The 16,002-nt window shown below is 37.6% G+C and overlaps 1 protein-coding gene across 6 annotated transcripts in view; it reads left to right on the top strand.

Moving 5' to 3' along the window:
* ZNF143 (zinc finger protein 143) overlaps positions 1–16,002 on the top strand; it is a 29,644-nt gene that overhangs the window by 2,303 nt on the left and 11,339 nt on the right. The window contains exons 1-11 of one of the 6 annotated variants that reach the window (XM_036427881.2): positions 636–1,099; positions 5,202–5,320; positions 5,643–5,735; positions 6,685–6,768; positions 7,290–7,373; positions 9,189–9,385; positions 9,927–10,001; positions 11,264–11,383; positions 12,561–12,636; positions 13,936–14,061; positions 14,742–14,921. In XM_036427881.2, coding sequence (XP_036283774.1) covers positions 5,209–5,320; positions 5,643–5,735; positions 6,685–6,768; positions 7,290–7,373; positions 9,189–9,385; positions 9,927–10,001; positions 11,264–11,383; positions 12,561–12,636; positions 13,936–14,061; positions 14,742–14,921 — 1,147 coding nt within the window. In that variant the 5' untranslated portion in view covers positions 636–1,099; positions 5,202–5,208. Of the gene's footprint in view, positions 1–635; positions 1,100–2,584; positions 2,604–5,201; positions 5,321–5,642; positions 5,736–6,684; positions 6,769–7,289; positions 7,374–9,188; positions 9,386–9,926; positions 10,002–11,263; positions 11,384–12,560; positions 12,637–13,935; positions 14,062–14,741; positions 14,922–16,002 lie in introns of those variants that run through there. The other 5 variants (XM_045577569.1, XM_036427883.2, XM_036427882.2 and 2 more) reach the window with 5 other exon arrangements.

Genomic DNA, 16,002 nt, shown 5'->3' with positions numbered 1-16,002 from the left:
TTATGATCACATGAGAATTTTTTTTAAAATATATTTTATTGATTTTTTACAGAGAGGAAGAGAGAGGGATAGAGAGTTAGAAACATCAATGAGAGAGAAGCATCGATCAGCTGCCACTTGCACAACCCTTACTGGGGATGTGCCCACAACCAAGGTATTGTACATGCCCTTGACTGGAATCGAACCCAGGACTTTTCAGTCTGCAGGCTGACATTCTATCCACTGAGCCAAACCGGTTTCGGTGTGAGGAGAATTTTCTGAGTCCTGAGGTTTTCACCATTACTCATTTTTGACATTTTTAATATGATGTTTGCTTTTTTGTTTTAACCTGAGGTTTCACCTAGTTCTGAGTCTTTTTGCTCCTTGCTTTATTTCAGGACAGATTTTTTTAAGATTTGGGTTACATGTGACATTGCTCCTTTCTATTCTTAATTTGTGAGACAGTATTTTAAACTTTATCTTGGTCCTGCCTGGGCAGCTCAGTTGGTTAGAGATTCTTCCCCACATGTTAAGGTCGTGGGTTCAATCCCTAATCATACAAGAAGGGCACATACAAGAAGCAACGATTAAATGCATTAATAAATGGAACAACAAATCAATGTGTTTCTCTCAAATCAAAATTTTTTTAAAAAATTAAAAACATAAACTTTCTTATACTGTTAATCAAAATTATTTTGTTTTTAAGATGGATTTAGACCGAGAAATCTCCCTCATAGAAACGAAAATTTTGAAAACAATAATAAACTTTTCTCCATATTTTTCCATGAATCTAATCCCATTTTAAAATTGTGCTATAGTGGGAACTCTGCACCCTGTGGAAATAATTTGTTAATGTGTAGACAAGGGCATTTAACTCCAAACTATGTTTGTTGCACTTAAAATAACACTTTACTCAGTACTTAACTTTGACTAGGCACTGAATTAAATGATTTATTGAGTCATTTACATATGTACATAAACATATTACCTTCACTGTAAACTTAAGTACTGGAGTTATCCCTATTTTGCAAGTGAGTCACTGAAGTTAGTGTAACTTGTCCAACTGTTATACAGCAAAGCTGGGACTTGAAGAAAGTCAATCTGTCAACCTGCCTACCAGGTACCCACCTCTTTACCTTTTAAAATACAATCTGTAGTTCCTAGAATGAAACGGTATTTTGAATACTATACTTAATATGCCATAGCATATATGTTAATGTGCTATTTGTACACATTTCTAAGTTAAATAATAATGAAAGCATTTGGCCTAATATTGTAAACACAGCGATTTATAAAATATGAAGTAATGGTCACAAGAAATTGGAACCATTAAAATGAATGACACTTTATACATGCTACATAGTACAGTAGCATATTGTGAAAAGTGAGATGCAGTGAAAACAATATTGGGATAAAAGAGGCCTAATTTTTTTTTAAATATATTTTATTGATTTCTTTACAGAGAGAAAGGGGGAGAGAGAGCTAGAAACATCGATGAGAGAGAAACATCGACCAGCTGCCTCCTGCACACCCCCCACTGGGGACGTGCCCGCAACCAACATACATGCCCCTAACCGGAATCGAACCCGGGACCCTTCAGTCCGCAGACCAACGCTCTACCACTGAGCCAAACCGGTTTCGGCAAGAAAGCCTAATTTTTAATCCATCTGTTAACTAGCCATAATGTCATACAAATTGTGTATTCATTTATTCAACAAATATTTAGTAAGCATGTACCATGTGCCAGCCCTTCCAAGAATTCAGGAGTGAATAGGACAGATAGGGGTCTTGGCACCATGGAACTTAGAGTTCAGTTAGAAATTCTGATAAATGAAATTCTCCTATGAAGGAGATAGAGTTGTGTGATAGAGAATAAGGAGGTGGTGGTAGAATGGATACTTCAGATACGAGTTAACACTGAACAATATGTGCAAAAGCAGGAAAAGTTAGGTGTATTACTAGAAACTAGGTCAGCATGGCTGGGTGTATATAATAGAAGCTGGGTGTATATAATTTTAAAGCACTCTGCAACATGAGATACGTTAAACTCAGATATTTATTGAACATATAATCTTAGGAGTAAAAATTCCAGAGACCCCGCCCTAATCTGTTTGGCTCAGTGGATAGAGCGTAGGTTCTGTGGACTAAAGGATCCCAGGTTTGATTCTGGTCAAGGGCATGACCTTGGTTGTGGGCACATCCCCGGAAGGGGTGTTCAGGAGGCAGCTGATGGATGTGTGTCTCTCGTCGTCTCAAATTTTCTATGGCCCTTCTTTTCTCTCTATAAAAAGATCAATAAAATATTTTAAAAAATTTTCAGAGACCCAGAGGACACAGCACATATTTAGAAGGATATAGTCTAATGGGCAGACTGGATCAGGCAGTGAGGGGCCGATGAGAGTTAAAGGCTGTTCCCTGTGTTTGGACTGTCCTTTAAACTCTTCTACCCCTAGGAAATGCTTATTTATCTTTTTATGCCCAAACATATATGTCCTAGTCTTTGTATCCTTGTGGCAAAGCTAGGTGCTGTTTTCTCTATTAATGCCTAACTTACAGAAGATACACAGTAAAAATTGAGTCCCTTCCCCACTCCATCCTCGGTCTACTGGTCCCATTTCTGGGAGGTAACCACTTGAATTTTTAAATGTAGATATTTATATGTATTTTTAAAAACCATGAATTCCCAATAATGGGGGAAATCACAAACTTTCTTCTATCTTCAAAAGTTCTTTGGGCTGGTTGAATAATCAAACAGACATGATAAAGATTAACAGGAGAAAAATAACCAAATTTAATACATAGAGTCAGAGACGCCCACATGATAATGGTTCAGAGATAGGAAGGGGAATTGAGGTATATAAGATATCCTCAGCTAGGAATGAGATCACGCATAAAAGGGGCTTCCAAGAATTATTGCAGAATGATAAGAACAAATGATAAGTACAGATGTGTATTTGCCAGTAATTTGTGTCCAGGAAATAGTTGTTTTTTTATCCTTTGGTATAGATATTTTTTTAAAATATATTTTATTGATTTTGTACAGAGAGGAAGGGAGAGAGATAGAGAGTTAGAAACATCGATGAGAGAGAATCATTGATCAGCTGCCTCTTGCACACCCCCTACTGGGGATATGCCCGCAACCAAGTTACAAGCCCTTGACCGGAATCGAACCCGGGACCTTTCAGTCCCCAAGCCGACGCTCTATCCCACATGTGTCAAACACAAGGCCCGCGGGCCAAATCCGTCCCGCCAGTCCTTGCAATGTGGCCCGCACCGCGCTGTCATCACTGCACTCCGCTGCGTTTCCATCACAATGACAGTTTATGACTGTTCAGTAAACCATTCGGCCCGCAATTTAGGCTGGATTTTAGATTTTGGCCCCTTCTCTGATTGAGTTCGACACCCCTACTATCCATTGAGCCAAACCGGTTTCAGCTGGTATAGATTTTTTTCCATTAGGATTGAAACTATAGGTACTAAAGCCTTTCTGAAAAAAATTTAATAGTTGATTAGCTTTCAGACAAGAGAGAACTTTTATTTCAGATATGTGAGCTACCTATTGATGCTATATATTAGAGTTATTTGGAGATTTGTAAATAATTGAATGAAAAGGACAAATAATTGTGTTATCAAAACTTAAACATTTATTTTTTATTTTTTTATTTTGAGAGTACATTTATTAAAGCTGAGGACAGTGAAACAAAGGAAGGGCTTAAGGTAGAAGAAACAACTGGAGAGGGCAGGTTCACAGATCAACGCTGAACCACTGAGTTACATTGGCCAGGCCATATTATGCTTTTAAATATTGGCATTGAAAATCAGATCTTTAGATCCTCAGGAGATACTCCTGTCCAGTTCCCTGGCCCAGGGCAGCTAAATTATCCCAGCTCCTGTTTGAAACCACTTAGAGTCCACATAGGTAAGGAGAAGGAAGGAAGGGGGTTGTGGTAGTGATTGGTGCAAGAGCCATTCATTCATCTATTTATTCTGTACCTATTGTGTATCTCCTAAGTGCCAACTGTTTATTAGGTACTCGAGTCAGCAGTAATCAAACAGATAAAAATTCCTATCTGTTCTAGTTGAGGGGGAAATAGACAAGAAACAAAACAAATAAGTAAATGTATGTAATATGTCAACAATACTATGCAGAAATATGAAGGAGGGTAGAGGGATAGGGATGTCACGGTTAGGGGTAGGAGGTGCAGTTTGAAATGAAATGAACAAGGAAGCTCTCATTGAAGTGGCATTGGACAAAAACTTGAAGATGAGGGAATAATAATGAAAATACTGGAAAGAGCCGGGACCTGTTTGGCTCAGTGGATGGAGCGTTGGCCTGCAGACTGAAAGGTCCCAGGTTCGATTCCGGTCAAGGGCATGTACCTTGGTTGCGGGCACATCCCCAGTGGGGGTGTGCAAGAAGCAGCTGGTTGATGTTTCTCTCTCATCGATATTTCTAACTCTCTGTCCCTCTCAATTCCTCTCTGTGTAAAATCAATAAAATATATTTTTAAAATAAAATAAAAAATAAAAGAAAATACTGGAAAGAATGTTTCAGGCAGACGGAACAACAAATGTAAATGTCCTGAGGCAGCAGAACATCAAGTATGTTTTCTTTGTTTATCTAAAGACAACCCAAAGCTGTTTATCTCAAGGACACCAGAGTGGCTGAAATAGAAGGAATGCTGGAAATGAAGGGCAAGATCATTGGCCTTATAGGCTAGAATAAGGAATTTGGCTTCGAGAAGTCATCAGGTTTTGAGCCTTCTGTATTGAGAGGAGGCTGTGGGGAGGTTACTGCAGAAGCAAGGAGATAGAATGCTTTTGCAGTAACGTTGGTGATAGGTGGCTTAGATCAAGGAAGTAATGGTGAAAATTGTGAGAAGTGGCCAGATTCAGGATAGATTTCTGAAGACTGAGTCAACAAGATTGCTAGTGGGTTATAAGTGGGAATCTTTAATCATATTAAGTTCAAAGAACTTTTAATTATGGGAATTTTAGACATGGTACAAACTGATAGGCAAGACTTGTCCGTGTGTTCAGTTATGAAAAGCATGCCTTGGACTTTGGGTTCTTACTCTTACTCTGCATATTCAGTGAAATTTCAGCTTATTTCAAATATTGTTTACTTCTTAGCATTTTTTTAAAGATTCATAAATGTTCTTTTTAGCGTTTATTTTCTATGCATTGTTCTTTGTTCTCAAGTGTCTATATTTTTCTTCAAGGTAAAAAATGTTGTTAGCCCAAATCAATCGAGATTCTCAGGGAATTACGGAGTTTCCTGGAGGAGGAATGGAGGCTCAGCATGTTACCCTGTGCCTGACAGAGGCAGTAACTGTGGCAGGTGAGCAGTCTTGTTGAAGGGATCATGTGGGCTTGGAAATATCATTTATCTTAAGAGAAAATGAAAAATCACAACACTATTTACTTCCCTCTTCTTGTTTATCTAAAGACAACCCAAAGCTAAGCCTTTGGATGGCATTTTTATCTTGATGTGGATGCTGGGTATGGCAGGGCAGGGAAACGTTTTTTGTAAGTACTAGAAAAAGTTCCATTTGAGTCTAAATTAAGCAGTCTGCCTTTTGTCTAATTTTCATTTAAAAGAATAACTTAATAGCATGCACATATGATATTATCTAAAGAAAATAACTATCTTTTTATGATAGATGCTGACAATTTAGAAAATATGGAAGGTGTAAGCTTGCAAGCAGTAACACTTGCAGATGGTTCTACCGCTTATATACAACACAATTCTAAAGGTATGTGCCTCATATATAACCCATTGGTTCATGTCAGCAATGATAATAACTTCAGAGTTGAGCACTTAGCAACTATATATTATCTTAACTTAGTAACTATACCCCTTCCTAATCCCTCCTAAAGATGCTGTATTGCATATGGTGATTTCCAACAGTTTCAGTTTAACTTATTTTTTAAAATGAATATGTTTTTACGGGGAGAGAGAGAAAGAGAGAGAGAGAGAGAGAGAGAGAGATTGATTGATTGATTGGCTACCTCCTGCATGTCCTCCACTGGGGACTGAGCTCGCAACCTGAGCATATGCCCCAACCTCAAATCAAACCAGTGACCTTTTTTGTGCATGGGAGGACACTCAACCAACTGAGCCACACTGACTGGGCTCAGTTTAACTTAAATATTGTTTTAATAATTTGGGGGCACCCTTTGAGATAGTCAGAAAATACTGTGGAGTATCAAAATTAGTGAGGGAGGAAGGAGTGTCCTCAACCTAATTCTAGTAAGACCTTTCTTGCTTTTTTAGTTCAAATTATTATTTAATATTTTTAAGAAATATATTCAGGGATGATAGTGACAGCTGGCCTCAGATACACTGACATATTGTCTGTTTCCCAGCTTCCACTTCCCCCTAGTCAGAGTCCTGTTCCTAGGTGGCTCTGAAAGGCATATAGAGGTTATACTCATGTAGCCTGCTAAAATGAGCCACTCTTCCTCTTGAACTTGTCTAATTAAAAATTGGAGGGGAGGAAGGATGGCTGAGGGAGGATTTTCTGCTTTCTGTAGGATCACTGGATGTGTTATTGAATTGCCTCAGAACATTGAGGGAAGAATCAAGATGAACATGATCTTAAGTAGTGTATGTTTTTATAGTTGAAAATCATTTTGAAATTGTATAAAATTTAAAATTTTTGTTTGTGCTAATTTATTGGCTTAAATGTTTATTTGTTTCAGATGGAAAGCTCATAGATGGGCAGGTCATTCAGTTGGAAGACGGTTCTGCTGCCTATGTTCAACATGTACCCCTACCTAAAAGTAGTAAGTATTTGATACTTCTTACCTTCCTGCTTTTCGTACTTCAGTGTTTGCTGCCTCAAGCTCCTCTTACTACTTAAACTCAGTCCTGTCTCTAGTCCTCCTCTGAAAGGGAAGATCAGTAGATGGCACATAGAGCTTATAAAGATAATTTAACTTAACTGAGACTTCATTGCAAAATAATAGAAAAGAACTTATTGGACTGTACTCTGAGATAAGTGTACAACAGTCCTAATATTTTTATTATTTTAGCTAAATCCTACATGTCTCTGACTTTCCCCCCCTTCCTTCTTTTTCTTCTCTCAACTCTTCTTATCCCCTGGTACATATTCCTAATATAAGTAGGAATATCTTAATATCTTTTTACCATTAAACACTTATTTAGAGTAGCTTTACTGAAATTACTTAAATGTTCAAGGACCCATAGAGCAAGGGTAGTTTTTATAATGTGTTCAGTGATTTGTTTTACTCTTTTGTTGAATGATCAGAAAACATGGGATCTAAATGTAAGCATTGTTCTCGAGCAGGGGACAGTTTACGTCTAGAGGATGGTCAAGCTGTGCAGTTAGAAGATGGAACTACAGCCTTCATTCACCATACCTCCAAAGGTAAAATAGTTTTGTGAATAAAGTAAGGAAGAAATGGAGACGTGGGAAAAATAAGACCTGCTTTTAGTTGCTGAAGTAGTGTCCTACTTGTTCTCAAATATAAGATGGCAGATTTTGGCACAATCTAAGGAAAAACTTTCTGATAATTCGAGCTGTCCTGTGATAATTCTGGATAACAAGCCCCTGTTCCCTGAAGGACTTCAAATAGAGGCTACTTTTAAAATATGAAATTAGCCCTGGCTGGTCTTCTGCAGTGGTTAGAGCTTTGGCCCAAGCACTGAAGGGTCATGGTTTCGATTCCCAGGCAAGAGCACATACTTCTGTTGCAGGTTTGATCTTCACCCTGGTTGGGGTGTGTGTGGGAGGCAAACAATTGATATGACTCTTTCATGTGGATATTTCTCTCTCTCTCTTTTTCCCCCTCCATTCTTCCCACTCTCTCTAAAAAGCAATGGAAAAAATATCTTTGGGTGAGGATTTTATTTATATATATATATATATATATATATATATATATATATATATATATGTATGTATATATATATATACATATATACACACGCACCCTGTTTCCCTGAAAATAAGACAGTGTCATATTAATTTTTGCTCCCAAAGATGTGCTTATTTTTAGGGGATGTCTTATTTTTCCATGCGCTAGGTCTTATTTTCGGAGGATGTCTTTCGGGAAAACATGGTGTGTGTGTGTGTGTGTGTGTGTGTGTGCGTGTGCGCGCGCACGCGCGCGCGCGCGCGTATATATAATTTTTTTTTTCTTAAACGTTTTGAAGTTAAATTGTTGGTTTTTTTTCTCTCTTAAATAGAACTTCTTTGCCTATTGTGTTAAAACTAAATAAAAACTAAATGAAAATATCTGAAGCAAATAGAGCAAAATGCTAATGTTTATTAACTTCATGTGGGGAGGACCAGGGAGGGGTGTGAGGTGGAATTCATAGGTGTAAAGAGCACAGCTCTGTCGCAAGATATCTGGGTTCAAATCTTGGTCAGCTATTCTTTCGCAGTGTGACTTTGAGCAAATTACTTAACCTCCCTGTGCTTCAGTTTCATCACCTATAAAATGAGGATTATAATCAGGATTCACATCATAAGGTTGTTGTGATGAAAGAATGTGCAAACATGTAAAGCACTTCAAACAATATTTCACATAGTAAATGCTTAATAAATGCTAGGTATTGTTATTACTTTAAAAAATATTTTCTTATAGAATAATGCAACACGTATTAGAAAGACTAGTTGTGAAACCAAAGACGGACATTTTTAAAAATTATTTTTGTTTCTTTCTATAGATTGTTTCATTTAGGGAAATTTTTTAAATTTTAAAATACTTAAATTTGTAGTAAATTTGTTTAATTAAATATGAGAAAAATAAGCTCTGAAATTTTTCTTTAGCTCTGGCTGAGTAGCTCAAGTTGGTTAGAGCATCATCCCGAAAAGTCAAGGTTTTTGGTTCAATCTCTGGTCAGGGTACATACAAGAATCAACCAATGAATACATGAATGGTTAGAACAACAAACTGATGTTTCTCTCTATTTATCTATCTCATTTCTCTTTCCCTTCCTTCCTCTCTCTAAAAATTAATAAATTTTTAAAAATAATCTTAAAAATGTATTTTTTATTTAGCGGGGGGAGTTAATAATGGGTTCATTTTAGTTGGACAGATATACTATTTCATAATGCTGTGTATAGCTTTGTGTGGTTATTTAAGGGGGGAAAGTAAAACTTCATTCCCTTCTTTGAAATATGTAACTGTTCATCAGACTACCTTTAATTTAATGCCATTCTCTTCCATTCCCTCAGATAGTTATGACCAGAGCGCGTTACAGGCAGTTCAGCTGGAAGATGGCACCACAGCTTACATCCACCATGCAGTGCAAGTCCCACAGTCCGATACCATCCTAGCAATTCAGGCTGATGGTACAGTGGCAGGTCTGCACACGGGGGATGCCACGATCGATCCTGAAACCATCAGTGCTTTGGAACAGTATGCAGCAAAGGTACATGATTTTACAATGTTAAGAACAACCTTCTTTATTTTTCATTAAAAGAAAACAAAAAGTATACTGTATCTGATAAAAAAAAAAACTGGCAATTTAGAGTCAGAATCAAACAGCATCAAGGAGAAGATCAGCATCTTAAAGGAAGTATGTAGAAAGAAATATTGGAAGAAAAATAAGGGATGGGATAAGAGCTTATAGAAAATAAGTGGGTGTCGGGTAACTCATAAAAGTTATATTTGAGGATGAGTGAATGCCATAGAGAAATAATAAAGTATAAGGAGAACTTATGAATTAAGAAGTAGAAATCAGAGATTGGAAAGGTGAAGGAAAGTCTCAATTAAGTTTTACATCAAAGGGGCTTTTCCCCCCCTTTATTGAATATATATTTTTCATATAGTTTAAAAGGTTACTTTCCCAGTTTTTATTATGAAAATTTTCACACACAGAAATAAGCAATAATGAACCTTCATGTATTTATCACCTGTCTAAATAATTATCAGAATGTATAACTTTTTTAAGCTTTATTTTATCCCTATAGGTGTCCATTGATGGAAGTGAAAGTATAACAGGTGCTGGAATGATTGGAGAAAGTGAGCAAGAGAAAAAAATGCAGGTATGTAAAGCTACTTTTTTTTTATATATAAGAATTTCTTTCTCAGCATTATTATGCCCTTTTAAGGATTAAAGCAAAAATAGGAAACTTGCCCTGGCCAGTTTTCTCGGTGGTTAGAGTGTAGGCCAGTAGACTAAAGGATTGTGGGTTAGATTCCTGGTCAAGGGTATGTACTTCAGTTGCAGGTTCAATCCCTGACTTGGTTGGAGTGTGTGCAGGAGACACCTAATTGATATGTCTCTCTCACATTGATATTTCTCTTTCTTTCCCCCCTCCTAAAATATGTATAAATATAGATATAGATATATCCCTTGAATATGTCAAAGAATACCTGTATACAATGGAGATGAAACTTGGATTTTTTTTTTTACCTATAGGGGCAACAGTGGTTTCAGATACCCACAATCAACTGTAGTTTAGAAATATTAAATGGAAAATGTGAACAGTCATAAGCTTTAAATTGTGTGTTATTCTGAGTAGCATGAGGAAATCTCACACTGCCCTGCCTAAGATGTGAATTATTTTTTAGTCCAGTGTATCCTCGCTGTATAAACTACCTACCTCTTAGTCACTTAGAAGCTGTCTCAATTATCAAATAGACTGTCATTGTATTATAGTAACTTTTGTTCATAATAACTATATGAACTTAATCATATTTTCAAACACTTAATGGCCCCAAAGCACAAAAGCAGTGATACTGGCAATTTAGATATGACAAAGAAAAGCCATAAAGTATTTCCTTTAAGTGAAAGTTGCAAGTTCTCAACCTAATAAGGTACTTTATCACCTCATAACATCATCATCATAAGGATGATTATAGTACAATAAGATATTTAGAGAGAGACAAAATTCACATAACTTTATTACAGTATATTATACATGTTGTATTAATTGTTATTGTTCATCTCTTACTTTGCCTATTTTATAAATTAAACTTTATCATAAGTATGTAGATATAGAAGAAAATATAGTGCATATAGGGTCCCATCCAGTCTGTGGTTTCAGATATCCACTGAGAGACTTGTAATGTATCCCTGTGGATAAGGGGGGGACTGCTGAAGATCTGTGAGCTCTAGCTACTCCTCATGGATCTCCTTTCCACTGCTTCCAGAGCCACTGACTTCAGCCATGGAATGGAATTAGCCTAACTGGCGCAGAATGATAAAATCTTTGTACAATGACGACTTAAGTCTGGAAAATAGTAATTTCATCTATTTTATCTCTGTGTAAACAATTTAAATAATACTTTTTGTTTCATCTAGATTGTCTTACAAGGACATGCAACAAGAGTAACTGCTAAGTCTCAACAGAGTGGAGAGAAGGCGTTTCGATGTGAATATGATGGATGTGGAAAATTATATACAACAGCTCATCATCTTAAGGTATATATGAAGAAATACTGGATCTTGTTATGAGAATACCTGGGACATTAAATGCCAACATGATAAATTTGTAGCATTCAAATGCCATTGTTTTTCCTCACTTATCAAGGTATAGATACACACTCACACTCACACTCATACAAAGACACACAAAAGCCTATGCAGATTCTAGAAAATGTCAACTTTTTGAGGGCTTGGACTATGTTTACTTCATTTCTGTCTATATACTGGCACATGATAAGTACTCTATGTATTTGAATACATTTTTGTCAAATGTGAAATTTATAAAATTATATGAGCAGTGTGTATAATCACTTTGTTAACAGTGATTTGCTGAAATCTAGCAAAAGTTGGGTTTGCTTGTCCCGTTGTCCAAATATACAGGCCAAGTACTTTCATTGCAGCTAAACATGATATACCATGACTCAAAAATAATACCTGACAATTACTGAATAACTTACAATGTGGCAGGAAGTGTGTATTTAGCATATTTGAAGTAGCAGCCTCAGAGCCCAGTGTTACTACTTAGCAGTGTGTAACCTTAACATGTTACCTGATCTCTTAATACCTTATTTTCCTTATCTATAAAATTGAATAATAAAGTATATTCCTGTAAGGTAGTTATGAGAGTTAAATAAAACTATACATATGTAAAGTATGGCCTGGAATGTGGTATAAGTTCAATAAATGTTGGCCACTGTCATGATCATTCATTTGTCACAGCAGTTCCCTGTGGTAGATAATATGTATGTCCCCACTTTACAGAGAGTATTTAAGGCTTAGAAGAGGCACGTGGCCTGCCCACACTCCTAGGCAGTGGTGAAGCCTTGTCTCAGATGGCGGCAAGCAGCAGCTTCTGTATCTTAACCTTCCATTGGGTAGCCTCTCTCTGCGCTCTGCTCCTGGCTCTCCCTGTGCAGCGTTCCATACAGACACCTTTGAGCACTAGAAAAATTCACACCTCCATTCTTCCTGTTTCTTATTTAAAATGAGTACTTCTTAACATAGAATATTTTGGTTTATATTGAGATTAAAAAAATTATCTTTTTGTGTGCATGTGGTTTTTCTAAACATGCAAAAAACAAAATAATTCAGCAGTGAAAAAAATAGGTCTATGTGGAGACCATCTACCTGAGAAATGCCCAAAGGAAATAGTCATTTTGTGTTTTAATGACAGGTTCATGAGAGGTCACACACAGGAGACCGGCCTTATCAGTGTGAGCATCCTGGCTGTGGGAAAGCATTTGCAACAGGTAAAAACATAAATTTGCTTCACTTATGAGTCAAGCAGAGGCAGACCCGAGGCAGGAACTGATCCCTTGCCTTTGTCTGAATTAGCATACACAGAATGACCAGTTTTTCAGTCTGTCCCTTAGCTACCTCTTGTCCTACTGGCTCTATTCTCTCTTTGTTCCCATTTTTCTCCTCAGGCCTATTTTGTTTCTGCCTACTTTGTTTGGTGTTTCACTCCACACCCTGCTTTATTTTAGCAGAAAAAATAAAAGCTGACATAACATTTAACATTAGGACATACCTTAGGAAACCCTGGGGAACTGGGACAGGATGGCTACCTCATTCCATGTCTCAATTCCACTTCACATTTTTGGGTTATGAGTTATGAGCATCCAATAAGATGGGAACACTTTTGCCCTGACCACTTTGCTCAGTGGTAGAGCGTTGGTCTACGGTAGGGGTGTCGAACTCAATAAGAGAAGGGGCCAAAATCTAAAATCCAGCCTAAATCGCGGGCCGAATGGTTTACTGAACAGTCATAAACTGTCATTGTGATGGAAACGCAGCGGAGTGCAGTGATGACAGCACGGTGCGGGCCACATTGCAAGGCCTGGCGGGACGGATTTGGCCCGAGGGCCTTGTGTTTGACACATGTGGTCTACGGACTGAAAGGTCCCGGGTTCGATTCCGGTCAAGGGCATGTACCTTGGTTGCGGGCACATCTCCGGTAGGGGGTGTGCAAGAGGCAGCTGATCAATGACTCTTTCTCATCGATGTTTCTAACTCTCTCTATCCCTCTCTCTTCCTCTCTGTAAAAAAATCAATAAAATATATTAAAAATGAATAAATAAATAAATAAAAATATAAAAAAGATGGGAACACTTTTTAAAAAGACACATCCTCTTCTAAACAGAGATGAAACTATTTAATTCCCAGCATGACAATCCTGAGCTATTATACACTTGTACATTTTTAAAAATTATTTTTATTGATTTTAGAGAGGAAGGTGGGGGCGAGATAGAAATATCAATGATGAAAGAGAATCATTGATCAGCTGTCTCCTGCACACCCCCACACTGGGGACTGATTCCGCAAACCAGACATGTGCCCTGACTGGTAACTGAACCGTGACCTCCTGGTTCATAGGTCAACCACTGAGCCATGCTGGCCAGGCCTCTTGTACATGCTCAGTAGTTATTTTGTTGTGCTTGCCTAGTATTATAGCCTTAGTGTTGACTATATTTTTCAATAACTTAATCTCAATAGTCATGGTTAGAGGAGTTTTATGTAATTAAATTTCTTTTAAATTTTTCTTAAAGGTTATGGATTAAAAAGTCATGTCAGAACTCATACAGGAGAAAAGCCATATCGGTGTTCAGAAGATAAATGTACTAAATCCTTTAAAACTTCAGGAGACCTACAAAAACATATCAGGACTCATACAGGTACAGTACTGGTGTGAACAAATCTGTCTAGGCCAGCGGTCTGTGAGGTCCAAAAGGTTGGCGACCATGGTCTAGGCAGTCCTTACCTGCAGAGAAGGGACTTGGGGAAGGAGTCTCTGAAAGAGTTTCACGCCGAGACCGGTTTGGCTCAATGGATAGAGTGTTGGCTTGGGGACTGAAGGGTCCCGGGTTCGATTCCGGTCAAGGGCATGTACCTTGGTTGCGGGCATATCCCCAGTGGGGGGTGTGCAAGAGGCAGCTGATCGATGACTCTCTCTCATCGATGTTTCTAGCTCTCTATCTCTCTCCCTTCTTCTCTGTACAAAATCAATAAAATATATTAAAAAAAAAAAAAGAGTTTCAGGGAGTCATCATCAAGGTTTCTTTTGAATTGAAATTCCATGCCATTTGCTATTTTCACAGGTAAGCTTCTTTCCAGGATGAGGACCCATAACTTTGTTAGATTCTCAAATGGGTCCATATTTCCTATGTAAATTTAAGTTTGGAGTAGAAAAATGCTGTTTTTGGGGGGTGGGGGTGGAAAGAAACAATTTGAAAGGGAAGTTCACATATAAGAATTCTAAGATCTTGTCCATGACTCTAAGCAGAATTAAAGAATAAGACATTATAATTTTTATGTGTGTTTGTACCATTTACTTTATTCCCTTGTGCATTTTCAGGAGAAAGACCCTTTAAATGTAATTTTGAAGGCTGTGGACGGTCTTTTACGACATCAAATATCAGAAAAGTGCATATTAGGACACACACAGGAGAAAGACCTTATTACTGCACAGAACCAGGATGTGGAAGGGCATTTGCCAGTGCAACCAATTATAAAAACCATGTGAGGATACACACAGGTAACTGTCTGTGCATTTTTGGTCTTCTAACTTTCTTTTTAGAATAAACATCTTTCCCTGGCCGGTGTGGTTCAATTGGTTGGGCAACATCCCGTGCACCAAAGGTCACCAGTTCAATTCCCAGTTAGGGCAAATTGTCTGGGTTTCTGGCTTCATCCGAGGTGAGGGGCATGAAGGGGCAGCTGATCTATATTGCGCTCTTTCATCATTGATGTTTCTATCTCTCCCTCTCCCTTCCTCTCTCTTTAAAAATCTGAATAAAGAATAAACACCTTTATTACATGAGTTAAGATAGGCGGGAAGAGGATGTATTTGCCTTTTCAGGCCTTGCCCTCTAGCACATAACCATCTGCTCGGCCATACTGGCCTGTCTGGAGCGATGCATGCAAGAAGCTTCCCCTGCTGGAACTGCTCCTCTAGAAGACTGCTGGTTTTGGCATTCTTTTTCCTTTCAGCATGTTTCTTAATTTTCTCTAATCATTTTTTGTTTAAAATCTCTTCCTCCTTAGGAGTCAGTTTGGCCCATTTGTAGCACAAATGTTTGTAATTTTGATGCTCCATGTTGTGGATGTATTTTTGGTGGGTGGAAATGGAAAGGTGAATGGAATGGGAGAGTAAAGCAGAATGTGCATTATTTTTACAAGAAGTTTTAAAATATTTTTATTGCTGATATTAAGAGTAAATTGTGATAGCTCAAAATTAAAAGACATTTTTTACAGGCAGGAGCTTCAGTTGCTTAAGTCATTGTCTCTCAGGCTGCATTCCAAGACCCCTGGGTATTTCTGGACACATTTTCAGGGATCAACAGCAATCCCTTTCCTTTGAACAGTGTCATTAACAAGTTTGAGTATTACTATGGGCAGTGGGGAAGCTTTAAGAGAATCTAAAGAAAATTTGCTTTCTTAGAAAACGATATCACTCAGTCAATAATATAAAAAGAAATTAAAGGGACATGAGTCCATAAGCAGGTTAGAAGAAAAATTATATTTTGATCATATAATTTGCATTCCTTTTATAACTTTAACATATATCATTTTTGCCCCATCGGCATGGTTCAGTGTTTGAGCATCAATCTATGAAC

Source organism: Pipistrellus kuhlii, unplaced genomic scaffold, assembly GCF_014108245.1.
Source record: "Pipistrellus kuhlii isolate mPipKuh1 unplaced genomic scaffold, mPipKuh1.p scaffold_m20_p_9, whole genome shotgun sequence".
Classification (NCBI taxonomy): Eukaryota; Metazoa; Chordata; class Mammalia; order Chiroptera; family Vespertilionidae; genus Pipistrellus; species Pipistrellus kuhlii.
Note: the sequence above shows the minus strand (reverse complement) of the source record. Positions and strands in the feature narration are given on the sequence as shown.